Below are 16,087 nucleotides of genomic sequence, written 5' to 3' on the forward strand. Positions count from 1 at the left end.
AAAAAATTACTGAGGGCGTGAAGTAACATGCCCAAAGTTGCACAGCTAAGTGGGAGAGCCATAGATGATAGTCTTCTACTCCAGAATACATGCTTTTAACCATGACTGTCTGTTTTCTTGGAATGTAGAGGCTAGTTCTGGATTCAGGGCATAGGAACTTGGTAGTGATGGATGGTCTCCCAGGAAATAAACATTAGGGAGGAGGGTGGTAAAAGAGGGTCCGTGATGCACGTGGGGCTTCATCCCATAAGACCTCTCCACAGTCTTTGCAAACTGGACAAAAATGTGAATACATGAGTAAAGTCATTCAGCCTCCACTTCCTCTCCTCCAGTGACAAAGAATTATGTACTTCCCCAGACATCCTCTTCCGCTTTTAATTCTCTTACAGCTCTTTCTGTTGGGAAGATCATCCCAAAACTGAAAATAAAAATGCTGACCGAATTCCCTGAACTAACTAAGCATCTAGGTGACACAGAACAGCAGAAGTACAAAGCAAGAGAAATGGGCAAAATAAACATACCCTTAAAAAAATGTTTGTACCAATTGCTTCTGCCCTGGTTTCCCAGGCAGAGGATGTTAGAATTCCTCCCCAGCCAAGGGCTTAAACACATTTACAAAGCTCCCTGGGTTCTGCTCATCAGCACATCAATATTCTCTAGCCTCTGGGTCCTTGTACCCTGCTCAGGGACTGGGATTTGGGGCGCCAGACTCTCCACCTTTTGCCTCCACTCTGCTGGCTGTCCATGTGCTTTACAGTGGGGTTTTCACATAAGATTACATTCAAACAAAGGATTGCCAGCAAAAACTGTTTGCCAGCTGCTGACCTAGAAGGATACCTTTGTCCTCTGGAGTCTGAACAGTACTTGAAGTGGTTGGAAGGGTGGCCATGGATTACAGTGTCTGGGGAAGACTTAGTGCCTGGCTCCTGCAGGCACAAAGCCCATTTCATTCAGTGGCAAAGGGCTCCTGAGCTTGATGTGAGAATAGCATGGGCAACTACGCATGAGCTGCCTTCAGGCACTACAAAGAAAAGACATCTCGTTTTAACAAAGTTGATTTTGCCCCATCCACGTCCTTCTGAGGATAATATCAAGGCTTCCTGCTGCCCTTTCCTTGATCCCAAACAGCTTCCTGCCTGCCTTCAATGACAGTCATGACCCCAGTGAATCAATGTGAGCCCAGGGTTCATGCTCCTAACCTCTTCTCACTGTAAAGTGGTATGGATAATGTTCCCTGCTGCCTCCCAGAGTTACTCTGAGAGTCTTTTGAGATGATGGTGATTATTGTCAGTTCTGGAAATCTGACAGAAATGCAAATGTATAGCCAGTGCCAGCATTCAGCTCAGAAATACAGGAAGAGAAAAGGAACAAGAGTGTACTTTCAGCATGACAAGCTGTGGGTGGGGAGACACGTAGTCTCTGTTGCTCTCCCGTGTCACCTTCCCCTTCCCCTTCCTTTCCTTCTATCTAGCACCTTTTGTGCCAAGCACTATGTGTTGCGCCCTTCTGCTCCAATCACATGACTACAGTTTCAATATGTGGCGAAGCTGTTCATGCCTCTGGCAGCCCAGCACCTTCTGGTGATCATTCATTGCTCTCCCATCCCCCTAGGCTGGAAATTTTCTCTCTCCCCAACAAAGGACTAATGAAGACAGGGCTAACTGTATTTACAGTAGCTGTATCTTAGGGGTGATGCAAGCTTTGTGCATTTTTCTAGTTTATTTTCCAGTAACAAAGCACTCGTTTCCCAAACTATTCGTGTACCAGAATAAATATGCAGATAAAGGAAATTGAAAGTTGCTTTCCCAATAAGAAAGTTTAATCAGACTGGGTCTGCCAGTGTATTGTGCCAATCATAATCTTTTCTTTATAGGAACTGAAGCATCTCATCCTTGAAGCAGCTGATGGATTTCTGTTTGTGGTGGCTGCTGAGACAGGGCGAGTGATTTATGTGTCTGACTCCGTCACCCCTGTTCTGAACCAGCCCCAGTCAGAGTGGTTTGGGAGCACACTGTATGAACAGGTGCATCCTGATGACGTGGAGAAGCTGAGAGAGCAACTGTGCACCTCAGAAAACTCAATGACAGGTCAGTGGAGCTCCCTTTATGAGGCTGTTTGACTCTAGAGGAAATTCTTGGTCAGGCACGGTGGCTCACGCCTGTAATCCCAGCACTTTGGGAGGCTGAGGAGGGTGGATCATGAGGTCAGGAGATCGAGACCATCCTGGCTAACACGGTGAAACCCCGTCTCTACTAAAAATACAAAAAACAAAAAATTAGCCAGGCGTGGTGGCAGGCGCCTGTAGTCCCAGCTACTCTGGAGTCTGAGGTGGGAGAATGGCGTGAACCCGGGAGGCAGAGCTTGCAGTGAGCCGAGATTGCACCACTGCATTCCAGCCTGGGCAATAGAGTGAGACTCTGTCTCAAAATAAGTAAATAAATAAATAAAATAAAAAATAAAAAAACAGTAATCAGGCCAGGAAGCTGGAGGCCATAAAAAGCTGCTTAAAGGTGAGGGAATATATTTGACTTGGCCTGTGTGATAGCTTCATTCATTTGATAACATTTAAAAATCCATTTTTAATACATCACCTTTTTCTGTATTTTACCTGCAATTAGTGTACATTACCACTAGAGGTTGTCGTTGATATATTAGCCAGATCCATATGCCCTGTTTGAAGTTTATGCAGTAAGCATGTGATTATCTGTGATCCTGACCATAGACATTCATTACCCAGGCCTTAGTTACCTGAAATCTAGTTCCTTATTGAAACGTTTAAATACAGTCAATTCTACTCATACATGTTTCTAAAAATCACTGCAATATACACAATCATGCAATAAAAACTATAGGGCTTATAGAGAAAAAGTGGTTTAGAAGCACAACACTCAATAATTTGTCAGATAAAAGCAAAAATAAAAACTTATTATAAATGGTAGCACACCTTTAACATTAAGTGGTTAAGAAATGTATACATCTTACCATACATATGGCAGTTGAGTTTGAAAATGACCTAAAGTTTGTTTATGGAGGTGGTATCTGAAGATGTGGTCATTTGTATGTTATTGTGAAGTGGTAGGAGGAAAGTCACCTGAAATCAGACAGAGAGTTTTAACTGCAAATGTGGAGGAGTGTGGCTAATAACACACTGTGGACCCAGAGAGCTGACTGATGTCTGAGGTATGTGAATTTTGTGTATTTCCATGTGGCTCGGTTCAGCTAGGCACAACCTTTCTATGTTCATCTAGTTTTTCTTACAGATAGGCAAACACAAAATTCACATTATGCTCAGATTGTTCCTTAATATGTCAATTACATTGAACAAATTTGCATTGTTGAAACAAAAGTTGTAGAAGTGTTATACCAAAATATTTGCATTCTGCTCTATGACAGATATATTTGTGTTGTCATTCTCCCTGATCATATTGTGAGCTGTTGTATTCTCACTTACTTTTGTGTCTGCCTACAGTGCTAAACTCAGTGCTTTGCCCATTGTAGGCCTTCAGCAGAAGCCTGATGAATTAGTGATTGTGTTGTTTATTGTGGTCAGCCTAGGATGCCATAACAAAATACCACAGAATGGGTTACTTAAATAACAGAAATGTATTTTCTCATAGTTCTGGAGGCTGGGCTTTCAATGTCCTAGTCCATTTTGGCTGTTATAACAAAATACAATAAACTGAATATCTTTTAAGTAACAGAAATTCATTTCTCACTGATGTGGTTTAGATCTGTGTCCTCACCCAAATGTCATGTTCAATTGTAATTCCCAATGTTGGAGGCAGGCCCTGATAGGAGGTGATTGAATCATGGGGGTGGGTTCGCCTGAATGGTTTAGTACCATCCTCTTGGTGCTGCTTTCATGAGAATAAGTGAGTTCTCACAAGATCTGGTTGTGTATAGTACCTCCCCACTCTCTCTTGTTCCTGCTTCTACCATGTAAGACACCTGCTTCCCTTCACCTTCCGCCATGATTATAAGTTTCCTGAGGCCTCCCCAGAGGCCAAGCAAATATCAACATCATGCTTTTTGTACAGCCTGTAGAATGGTGAGCAAATTAAACCTCTTTTCTTTGTAAATTACCCAGTCTCAGATATTTCTTTATACAATGGGAGAACAGACTAATACACTCACAGTTCTAGAGACTGGGAAGTCCAAGATCAAGGCACCTTGGTGTCTGGCAAGGGCCTACTTTCTGGTTCATAGATGTTGCCTTCTAGCTGTGTCCTCACATGGTGGAAGGGACTAGCTATCTGTCTGGGATCTGTTTTATAACAGTACCTAATCACCTCCTAAAGGCTCCATCGCCTAATATCATCATCTGGGAGATTAGAATTTCAGCGTATGAATTTGGAGAGAGCATAAGCATTTAGTCCATTGCATTCAAGATCAGTATGTCAGCAGGTTTGTTGTCTCCTAAGGCCCTTCTCCTTGATTTGGAGATGGCCACCTTCTTTTATTCTCACAAGAATTATAACCAGCCTAAGTGTAGGTCTCTCCTCTGTGTGCATGAATCTTTTGTGTCTCTCCCTCTTCTTATGAGGACACCAGTCACTAAATTAGGGCTCACCTATGTTATCTCATTTAAGCTTAACGATCTCTTTAAAAGTCCTGTCTCCCAAATATAGTCACATTCTGGGGTATTGGGGATTAAGACTCTAACATACCAATTTTAGTGGGGAACACAATTCCACCTATAATAACACTTAGGATAAGGCTGAGTCAGATGTTGCTAAAAGTGAGGGGTGTACAGTTGTTTTGGAAAGATATTAGTAATTTTCTCAGTGCTGATGATCCAAGATGTATAAACGGAGGAAGAGGATAGAGAATTAAGGTGTAAGGACAGTGTCTTTTTCTCCTGGCAGTAAGCTTTGATGTGCTTGTAAAACAGCAATGCTGAAATAGCCTCAGAAAGACTCTTTCTGCTACCCCATTCTCCTGCCTGAATTAGCAAACTCCATATAGAAATCCTAAGGAAAACACCTTATAAAGTTAAATATTTGGGAGGGATGTAAAAGGGGAAAAACCAACCAACCAGGAAATGTTGGTTTGACAGCTGAAATCACCTTCTCTGGAAAGTGCTGTCTTTCCCAGACTTCCACATGTGACCACAGGATGTGGCTTTTGGAAACCCAGTCAGGAGACCCAGCTGGGGAAGCTGCCAGGGAAGCGATGGTCAAGGCAGGTCAGGCTCTGGCCAAGGGTATAGCCAGCTGGTTCATCAGAGTTGGGTAGACATTTCTGTCCATGTGAAGTCTGAATGTGTCTGGGAGAGTTTAAACAGGTGATGCGAACCACATCTGAACAGAAATGTCCTCAGAGTGGACACTGGACTGTGGCAAGACAGCCAGAACTGGTGCAGTGGAGGGCCTCCTCCAGGATGCCAGAGAAGACCCTGTGAAAGGTGAAGAGCCAGGCCTCTGAGCTCACCTATGGACCAGGCCCCTCTTGTGAGGAACAAGATGAGGCTGGAGAAGTGGGTTCTTATTCTTAGGGTAGAAGAGAAGACAGGGTCTCTTTCACAGTCATAGGGTATGATGCGACTTTCCTAGAACATACAACAAACCCTTGTTGATTCCATGGGGGAGAGCTTGGAGGAGCTCTCTGAAACTGGGCTGCTACTCAGACAGGCCTTAGGGTTTTCCTGGTGCTCAGGACAGGACTGGAGTGGGCTTCATATGTAACCAGCCCAAGCATAGGTATAATTTTAAAATTGTATTAAAAAGCCTCAGGTGTGGCATAATGCCTTCATTTATTGGACTAGAATCTCTCAAACCCTCCTGTCCCTGGACTCATGTGGTTTTAGGCCTGGTAAGAGGTGACATGGTCCACTTTGGGAGAGTCAGGGTAGAAGAGTGTTGAGGCGAGGCAGGGAGCCAGACAAGGACTGCTGGAGTGGGGGTGGCTTAACTAGGGCAGCCTGACCTCCTTTCCCAGTGGAGTTTCCCTCCTCTGAGCCTCTCTCAGTGGTGATTCAATGTCTCATTCGTTGGACCTGCAGGGTCACCTGTACTGAACATGTGGAAGTTTATATGTGCACGGGGGAGGGGACAAGAAACCTGATTTCAGTGGGGCCTGCAGACTCCTGTTGGCTCAGGGACCCCAGAAAATCAATTTGCTTGCAAAGAGTTGCAGCATCTGGAGTGATGGTGGTGGTGTGGTTCTTTGTTGAATTAAATTTTTTCCTAGCTGGAAAGGTGATGATAAAGAGTGGGTGAAAAGTGTCTCCTTAGAAACATCATGGAGTGATGTGGGTCAGTGTCATGATCTGACTTGTCTTTGAATAAAACTAGCATTTGTCCACATGGAGAGAGAATGGGTGAAGCCTTACCATACAACAGTGACACTGCTAGTGGAAAAGTGCTGGAAAAGGAGTTGGGAGCTCCCTGCTTTTGTTCTGGTTTTCACTTTGTGATCTTGGCCCTCATGATCACATGGCCTTCTCTGACCCTCATTCTCCTCATCTTGACCCGGGAAGTTTCTAAGCCTCCTTCCAGCTCTGATTCTACTCTTTTGTTCAAGGCCTCATCCACCAATGTAAGAAATAGAGGCAGACTGGAGGAGGGAGACTGGTGAAAAACCCAAGAGAACCTATTCCGAAGGCTCAGGGCCATGAGCCCAAGCCCCCACTGCCCGCTGATCAGGAGACCTGCTCTACTGCGATGAGCAGCACACACAGAAGAGGGGTGGCATTGCCTCTGGAAGCTTGAGAGCCATGCAGAAAGTGTGTCCCTTCCGCAGGACCCGAGTCAGCAGTAGTTACAGGTGGACACCGCTAAGTGCTTTTACTGTGGATCACCAAAAGAGGAACCTCACTCTGCTCAAGTGCTTATTTTGACAGGCAGTCGGAAGGGATTGGCTATCTCAAGCTGAGGAACCTGGATACACACCTGGGAAATCTCTCCACAAGCAATGCCTGAGGAGGGCCGAACTTTCCCTTTGTAGGGGTGATTGGGATGTTGAGGACTCTGAAGATTTTAGGGACCTCAAAGGGCCAGTTAGGGGAGCCAGCATCTTCCAGAGACCTTGCTTCCAGAAAAGAGAGGCTGTAAAACCAGCCTGGATTTAACTGACAAAACCACCTCCCAACTGGCTTGAGTGAAAAAGAAATTGGTGTAAAGGGGCACCACTTGCCTCAGGCATAGAAGGATCCAGGTGATGAAACACTGCTAACTAAAGAATAGTCAGTCTTCTTGATTTGTGGATTTTATACTGACAAATTCACCTTCTAGCCAAAACTTACCTATGACCCCAGACATTAATGCTCATGGAGCTTTTGTGGTAGTTTATGGACATGTGCAGAGCGGCAAAAAATTTGCATCACTTGATATACAGGTTTCCAGCTGAGGTTGGACAAGGTGACACCCCTTCTGCCTTGTTTCAGCTTATACTGTGAACAAGTATCCTTTTCATGCTCTGTTTGGGGCCACAGGTTTTGCATTTTGGGGATTTTTCTTGGTTACTTCACTGTTTAAAATGACCCCTGAGTGGTGTGCTGAAGCCAGGGTTCTGCAGCTCAGGGTGGCTGTGATGTGCCTCACAGAGAACACAGGCATTTTAGATGAGCTTTGATTGGCTTTGAGTTCAATGTCAGTGAATCAACAGCATATGTTAAATAAGGTGTCTTTAGACAGAAACACACATAAAACAAGATTACTTATTGATCAGTTGACAAGAACATTATAAACAAGAGGTTTGCAGACAAAATCCCCTAGAAGCAGTGGTTCCGTATTTGCTAATTCAGTGTTCACAGGAACTCTATAGGACATATACCTCAAATAATGAGAACCAACTGTATACATATATTCTCTATGTACTAGATATACTATATATAATGTATGTCTGCTAGTCTATATATATACTATGTATGTATAGTCTATGTATATATAGTCTATATATAGTATATATAGACTGTATATATAGTACATATATACACACTATACACACTATATATATACACACACTATATATACACACACTGTATATTCTCTCTCTCTCTCTATTATATATTTATATTTATATATATATATATATATATATATGTGTGTGTGTTTCTTTTTTTTCCTCCATCTCCTGGCTTTGCTTTCCTCTGTGCAGGATTGATTCTCAGGAAGGCTCTCCTCACATGACAACAAAAGTGTTTACTAGATGTGTTGAGCTTATAGTTTCCTGACTCCCAAAGCACCAGCAGAAACAGGGTGCCTTCTTCCAGTGGTTGTAGCAGACATCCTGGGCCTGGCTCTCTTGGCTCATTTTGGTCCACCTGCCCTGCTCTTGGCTGATCCTGATGGCCAGGGAGACTCTGAGCTAGGATGTGAGGTCAACCTACCTCTCCACCCAAGGCACTTGGATTCAGAAAGAGAAGATTCCCTCTTGGAGGAAATAAGGTGCTGTCTGTCACTGAAAGAAAGAAGAGATGGTGGGCAGGCAGACAGCAGAGAGGCGCTGGCTGGCCCAGGAGAGCTGACCTCGGTGGTACTGGAGGAGCTCCTTATGGGGAAGGATATGTGTTCTGCAGAATGGAAAGTGCCTTTTCGTCTCACCAGGAATGCTGGGATGTTTGGGTTACAGGATTCTGAGCAGAAGATGGAGCAGATGTCAGGCATGGAGGTGCCGGAATCAGATGAAAGTGGTGTCAGAGAGGGGCCACAGAATTAATGATCCTGGATATCTGAGTGGCCTGAGCCCCAACTCTCTGCAGGAAAGGAGAGGACCTGAGGAGAGACCCAGGGCATTCCTGGTGGTAGCAGAGCCTGTGACTGTAACTGGATATGCCCAAGAGGTGGGGTTCAGAGAGCACACAGGGAGCAGCAGAAGGAGCTTGGCAGGGGCTGCCCAAGGGAGCATGGAGTCAGCGGATTCTTTATGCCTTCCGGTGGCCTTTCCCAGGTTCCCTCCTGTGGCTGTTGAACTCTGGAGAACCTTGATCCTGGTGAGCAGAACTGGAGGCACCTTGTGGGTGACCTCAAGCACTGCCCTGGGTGGGGATCGCCTGGCTGTCCTGGCTGGGAAGCGGATGTGGACAAGCATAACCACGGACTCTTCAAGACAAGGTTGATTTGGCCTGTTTCCCCTGTATCACACTTCCGTGGCTCTGTTTCTGCTGGACTCTTCCTGCATTCAGAGAACTGGGTCAGCATTTTGGTTCAGTGTAGAAAATAACTTCAAAATAGAGCTGTCCAATAGCAGAAGAGGGTGCAAGCAAAGGCCGAGCACTTGCTAGTTTATTCATTTATTCATCCATTCAACAAATACCTGCCTTGCATGGCTGTAGAAAGGTTATGTAGGATGCAGCTTACCTCGTGATCAGCCTCTACTTCCCCTATCTCCTATATGTGGGAGTCCCCAGCTGTTGTTGAATGAACGAATCCCCATTTGCCAACCATTCCGGCCCAGATTCTTTGTGATAATTTGTAGAGAGCCTGAGCCAGGTTGGTCCCCAAGGGATCTGGCTGGAAAGTTCCTGTGCATGATTCACTGTCCCAATCAGCTGTGATTAAGCTTTCCTGTCTCTCTGAGAGCTTCATGGAAATCCAGAGATATTTTCAGCCTTGGATCACAGGATTTGGCTAGGCTGTGGTCTGCGCACAGATAGCTGCTCACGAGAACAGCTCACCAGGGAGCCATTTTCAGCCAGCTCTGCAGCTCTGCTCATATACCTTTCATCAGGCTGCATTTCCATGAGAGTTTAAAGATGGTGGATTCACTGAAGAGTCTCCCTGCCTGGGAGAGAGGACATCTGTGGAACACTCAGTGCATGTTGCATTTATTCTTCTCATTAAACCATCACAGCTGTGTGGGTGGCTCACACCTGTACTCCCAGCACTTTGGGAGGCTAAGGCAGGAGGATTGCTTGTATCCAAGATTTTGAGACCAGCCTGAGCAACATAGCAAGACCTTACCTCTACAAAAAATTTTTTAAAAAAATTAGCCGGGTGTGTCAGGAGGCTGAAGTGGGAGTATCCCTTGAGCCCAAGAGGTCCAGGTTGCAGTGAGCCATGATTGTGCCTCTACATTCCAGCCTGGGTGACAGAGTAAGACCCTGTCTCAAATAAACAAATAAATACCATAACAGTGAAATATTAATAGCTATAATGAATTCTTTTACTTTTTTTAGATGTAGGATCTCACTACATTGCCTAGGTTTGTCTCAAACTTCTGGCCTCAAGCAATCCTTCAGCCTCCTCCCACATAGCTGGGACTACAGGTATGCACCACCATGCCTGGCTAATTTTTAAATTTTTTTTTTTTGTAGATACAAGGTTTCACTCTGTCACCCGGGCTCAAGTGCAGTGGCACAATCATAGCTTGCTGCAGCCTCTCTTGAGCCTAGGAGGGGCCCAAGCATTTCTCCCACCTCACCTTCCCCAGTAGCTGAGACTATGGGTGGGTGTCACTGCACTTGGCTAATTTTTTAATTTTTTGTAGAGATGAGGTCTTGCCATCTTGCTCAGGCTGGTCTCGAACTCCTGGCCTCAAACGGTCCTCCCATCTCAGCCTCCCAAAGTGCCAGGATTATAGGCATGAGCCACCGCAGCTGGCCATCTTGCATTTTTCTAGCACATTCACCTATTTCAGTGGATATCAACCCTAGTTGCACATTAGCATCAATCACCTGGGGAGATTTGATAACTACACTTGCCCAGGGTTTGCGAAGGGAGCTAGGCACTGGTGTTTTGTTAAACCTTCCCAGATGATTCTGATGCACAGGAAGAGTTGAAAACCATTTGTCATTTGGGCTTCATCAAGGTCCTATGCATGGGGATTATTGGCCCCATTTCACAGGTCAGGAGCATGAGGCGTGAAGTTGCTGAGACGTTCTCAGGGTCACACACCTGAGGCCGAACGGCTGCTACAAAGTAGAGCTCATAGTCAATGCCAAAGAAGCTTATTGCCTTTGGGGCATCTAGAGACAAAAAAGCCTTGGCATGACCCAATATCCCTGGGTCACCAGGAGCCAGAACAGTGTTTAGTGGGGTTTGGGCATGTGGTGGTGAATGGCATGAAAACTCCGAGACTGAGGCTCACATGCCCAGGGGTCTCTAGGATCCTGTGGAGTCTAGTGGAGCACTTCTCAAAGTGTAGTACTTAGGCCAGATGCATGAGAATCAGAAACTCTGGAGGCCCAGAGATCTGTATTTTTATCTACCTTTCAAATCATTGTGATGCATGTTAAAGTTTGAGAACCACTGACTTAGTGAAACCATCCTGAGACTTCATATCAAGTCATCTGGATTGAGTCCACTGTTATTCTTGGCTCTGCCAAGCTCTTTGATCTCTGAGCTTAGCTTTTCTCCTCAGAAAGATGGGGGATCTATGACTTTGTGAAATGTCTTATTAATTATAGAACTCCATGCACATGTTTATTTGAGTTTACTTGGGAGGTAAACCCTGGTAAAATCTGTTAAGTTTGTTTCATGTGTACGCTGCACTTGCATCCATGAAGTGCAGGGAGCTTCTTAGAGATGCAGAATTGCAGGTCCCATCCCAGGCCTACTGAATCAGGATGTACGTTTTAATAGGATTCCCCAGGAACTTATATACTTAGATGCACATTATAGTTTGAGAACTGCTAAACTAAAGAATTTAGCAAATAGTGATTGTGCTGGGGGCTGCTTGCAGCAGCCTGGGTTGAGGGTATCCTTTAGCAGCTGGGACTGGCATGAAGTGATGGGATCTGCCCCCATGACTCAACTGCCCAACTTGTCTTTGCACAGCTCTCAGGCAACCAGGCCTTGGTGGGGAGCAGCTAGAAGTGTAGCTCTGGGAGTTGGCTGTCCCCTCTATGCTTGCTATCTAGGGCAGGGCTGACTAGGCACAGGAAATGTATATGGCAGCACAGCAGCCTGTAACAGCCTTGGGAACCTTGCTGCACAAGCCCATACATCCCCTGCTCTCCACTGGGGTCAGCACGAAGTTTCCAGGTTCAGCAGGTGGCATCCTCCACCGTGGAACAGGAGGAGAGCGAGGAGCTGGTAGCGTGCTCATCCTGTCACCCCGGGAGGACCCAGGCTAGAGCAGGAAGAAAGCCAGTTATACATGATGCCGCAAGGGACAGCATGCACCTCCTGGAACATGTGTGCCTGGGAAAATAGCTGCCAGTTGTCAACATGCAGCCTCAGCCTACCCAAAGCAGCTGGGCCTTCTTCCTGACACTTTGCAAAAGAGGGCAAGGACAGACTGTTGAACTCAGCTATGTGGTTGAATCCTTCAGTGGAAGAATGTAAGGCAGATAATTGGTCCCACAGGGGTCCTGTGAACTATGCAGTCCACCCCTGGGGTGTCAGTTCTGGAAAAAGATGGTCCATTTCCAAGTGTCAGTCATGAAGGTAACTTCATAAAAACTGTACTTTCAAATATATAGCTTATTTTCTTTGGAATACCCAAACTTAGTCTTTGGACTAATGCCAGAATCTGAATCCTGAACACATTCAGTCCATTTCTTGCCGTATTAGGTAACATAGATAAATGTGGCAAAAAAAACAAAACAAAACAAAACAAAAAAAACAAAAAACAAAACAAAACAAAAAAACCTTGATTTGATCTCGACTCAACTATTAACACTGTTATTGAGTTTCTGTTGTTTGAAATAGAAATAAAGCATTTTTATGGCAAGAAAAGCACGTTTATTTGACTTAGGCCCCTTGGAAATTGCCCAGTTGTGTAGTAAACACTTAAAAACAAAGCATTTAGGGGTAAGTTGCCAGAGATGCTTGGTAAATGCACGTGAGAATGAAATCTGAGAATTGCTTGCTAGTTGTTTTTTGTATCTTCACAGTGACTTTCCCACTAGAAACCTCAGCCTCCTTAGATCTGTTATCCCAGATGTTTCTTTGGAGCCAGTTCAGTTCTTTCTCGTTGTTAAATATTTATACAACCTGCCTGTTTTGCTTCGCTACATGCATAGCATGGCTGATGCTGCTGAACTGTTTGTGGTTTTTCCCTCATATTTTATGTTGAAAGATATTCCATGAATCTGGACAGATTTCCAGCCCAGGCAGCTGGGTTCATTATCGCTCTTGTGTCACAGCAGATAAAGGAATCAGAGTGGTGCTTTTGCACACATTGCTGACTCTGGCTGGAAGGCTGGCCTCCCTGCACAGAGTGAGCTCTACCAGCCCTGTGTGCTAAGGAGTGGTGGAGGTGGGGTGGGGGGGCATAGGGGTGTAGGGAGGCAGCAGGGGAGTGGAAGAATCCCTGTACTTGGAGTCAGATGAGCCTGGTAACAGTTACAGTCCATGGCCTTTACCTTGGGTGAATGACTTAACCTCCCTGAGCCTCAGTTTTCCCGCTTGTAAATGCAGACAATAATGCATCTCCTACAAAACTGCTTTGAAGCAGGCATTCAATGACATATGGGATAGTATTAATGATAGTGTTTGGGAATTGTAGAGAGTTCATTCATCTTTTTTAATTACTGCAAATTCCACTTAAACAGTCCTATAGATCAGTGGTTTCCCAAATTTTCCATCTTGCCCTGCTTTGTTTGTCTTTTTAGCTCTCTAAAATGTGTCTTAGGATTTTGGTACTGTTGACAAGGGAAGATGGGTAGGCCCTGATCTTTGTTAGTTTTGCCCCTGTACAAAAGTGTGACATGTGCTCGAGAATCCCCATTGCAGGCTCAGGTAGAGGAGAGGGAATAAAAGAGGCACTTACTTTTTTCTCTCTTTTTGTTCTATTCATTCTTCCATTCATCCAGCACATATTTAGTGAGTACTAACTAACTTGGTGCAAGATACTGTACTAAGTGCTGGGAATCTAGTGATGAATAAAACCCATGTGGCTTGGCTCTCAGGGAGTTTACAGTTCAGTGGGGAAAAGAGACACTAAAGACATAATCACATCTAACACACTGTGATAGGTGTTGTGGAGGAAAAGGCCAGGAGGGCAACAAGAACAAACAACACAGAATGGGACATACCTGGGCAGGTTGGAGAATGCCCCTGTGAGTGACTGATACTTGGTGAAATCTGATAAGGCAGCAGAAGGCAGACAGGCGAGGAGATGGTGAAGGGTAGGGAGAGTGGATGCTGACTCCAAGACCAATGCAGGCCACTGAGGATTTTAACCAGTGGAGGCCCATGATCCATGTTAGATGTGAGACGCTCACTCTGGCGACAGAGTGGAGAACATGTCATAGGATGACCAGACAGCTTTGGGGTATTCAAGGTTAGGAGGATGCTAGAGTTATCCACGCAAGGGGTTGTGGAAGAGTATAGTTTCCTCTGGCTGCCATGGTACATTACTACAAACTGGGCAGCTTAAAACAATGGGAATGTATTATCTTGCTGTTCTGGAGGTCAGAAGTCCAAAATCAAGGTGTCAGCAACCAGGTCAGTTCTTTCTGGAGGCTCTGAGGAAGAACCTGTTCCATGGCTGTCTCCTAGCTCTGGTGGTAGGTGACAGTCCTTGCTATTCCTTGTAGACACATCGGTCCAATCTCTGTCTCCATCATCATGTGGTATTTTCACTTTGTGTCTCTGGGTCCAAGTTTCCCTCTTCTAAGAATACCAGTCTGTTGGATTAGGGCCCACCTTAATCTAGTATGACCTCATTTTAACTTGATTCTATCTACAAAGACCCTCTTTCCAAATAAGATCACATATGCGGTTCTGAGTGGACATGAATTTTGGGCAGGGGGTGGTGGGAGACACTGTAAAACCCAGTATAGACTGTAGCAGTGGAGGTGGAGGGAAGTGATTAAATTCAAGAGATATGTAGGCAGTGAAACCAACAAGGGCAGTTTATCCACTCACTCTAGTTCTTTACCCAAATAGTGTTTTAAAAAAGCTGACGTCTAGAGTCTTTGGTGGCCTCATTTGTGCCTCTTGTTCTCGATGTCAGATCTTTTCTATTAGAAGTGAGTTTAACCATGGGGAGGACAGGAGGCACCTCCTCAGCATCCCTGACTTGTCATGTTGAGTCAAGCCACAAAATCCACTGCTTCCTTTGATGCTTATGCATTCACTGACGGATGCCTTTGGACCCACCAGCCTATATTTGTAGATAAACTTGGGTGCAATGCAGAATGTGCTCATTGTGCTCTGCTGGGAGATAGGGATACTCACTACTGTTAATTTTTTATAATCATTAATCACCTACGCAGTGAGTCAGCAGAGGTACAGCCTCAGGAATGGTCTTCCAGGCTGTGTGTGGTGTGGGATTTGATTTGCCCCATCATGTAGGCATGGAGCCCATTCAGATGTGAGCGTGGATACAGGTTGAGCCTTGCTGTATCTATTCCTCTGCTTCACTTTCCTGCTCTGTTCCTCTTCATTTCCTTCCAGATGGGGCTACTGATGCTCACCACTCATCCATCTGGAGTAGGCTGAAGCCACTCTAGGTGGGACAGAGCAGCACTTCCCCCTCTTCCTCTCCACACCTCCCTGATATGGCAGGGCTTGGAATTCAGTTGCCATGCAGACTCAGGCAGGCAGTTGAAGTCCTCCGGGCTGCTCCTCGCTGTACTTCTCCCTGCTTCTCATCCTGCCCAGCCCTGAGCCTGGGCTTCCATCTCTCTTCGCCTGCCTTTGTCCTGACCTGATTCGTCCTCTCATGCCTGAGTCCTGCCCACCTGCCTGTGCCTTGGGCTAGACCTGCCCCTTCATGCTGTCCATGTGCACAGCAGCAGAGCTGGGCACAATCCAGAGCCGAGGTCAGGGCTGTTTTTTGCTGAAAGCAGCAGCAGATCGCCACACTGAAGGTGGGTTCAGATGGGGCGCATAGAGGGGTCCAGGCCAGGAACTGATGCAGGAGAGCGTGCAGGGAGATGGGCCAGAATGTCCAAGTGGGGAACAAGCCATGCACATTCAGGAGTTGAGAAGTTTGGCCCCCAGCTCAGTACATAGTCTGTGAGTGACACCTGGCCTGCTCAGGCCTGGCTCTGACAGCCTGCAAGGTACAGGCTCAGTTCCCAGATGTTAGACTTAGATGACTGGTACTTGACCATTGTGCCTACCTTTCCAGAGGCTTCCTTTATAATTGGACTCTGAAACCAGACCAGGGCATCCGCCCTCACCAGTCTCCTTCCTCTTCCTGACCTTGTCTTCTAGGTATGTAGACCTCTCATGCTTTGTTCATGGCAACA

At 45.7% G+C, this 16,087-nt stretch overlaps 1 protein-coding gene across 5 annotated transcripts in view; it reads left to right on the top strand.

The window, feature by feature from the left end:
* ARNT2 (aryl hydrocarbon receptor nuclear translocator 2) overlaps positions 1-16,087 on the top strand; it is a 201,490-nt gene that overhangs the window by 70,346 nt on the left and 115,057 nt on the right. For all 5 annotated transcript variants that reach the window (XM_008015665.3, XM_008015660.3, XM_008015663.3 and 2 more), the window contains one exon: positions 1,874-2,087. In XM_008015665.3, coding sequence (XP_008013856.1) covers positions 1,874-2,087 — 214 coding nt within the window. The remainder of the gene's footprint in view (positions 1-1,873; positions 2,088-16,087) is intronic.

This window comes from Chlorocebus sabaeus, chromosome 26 (genome assembly GCF_047675955.1).
Source record: "Chlorocebus sabaeus isolate Y175 chromosome 26, mChlSab1.0.hap1, whole genome shotgun sequence".
Lineage (NCBI taxonomy): Eukaryota > Metazoa > Chordata > Mammalia > Primates > Cercopithecidae > Chlorocebus > Chlorocebus sabaeus.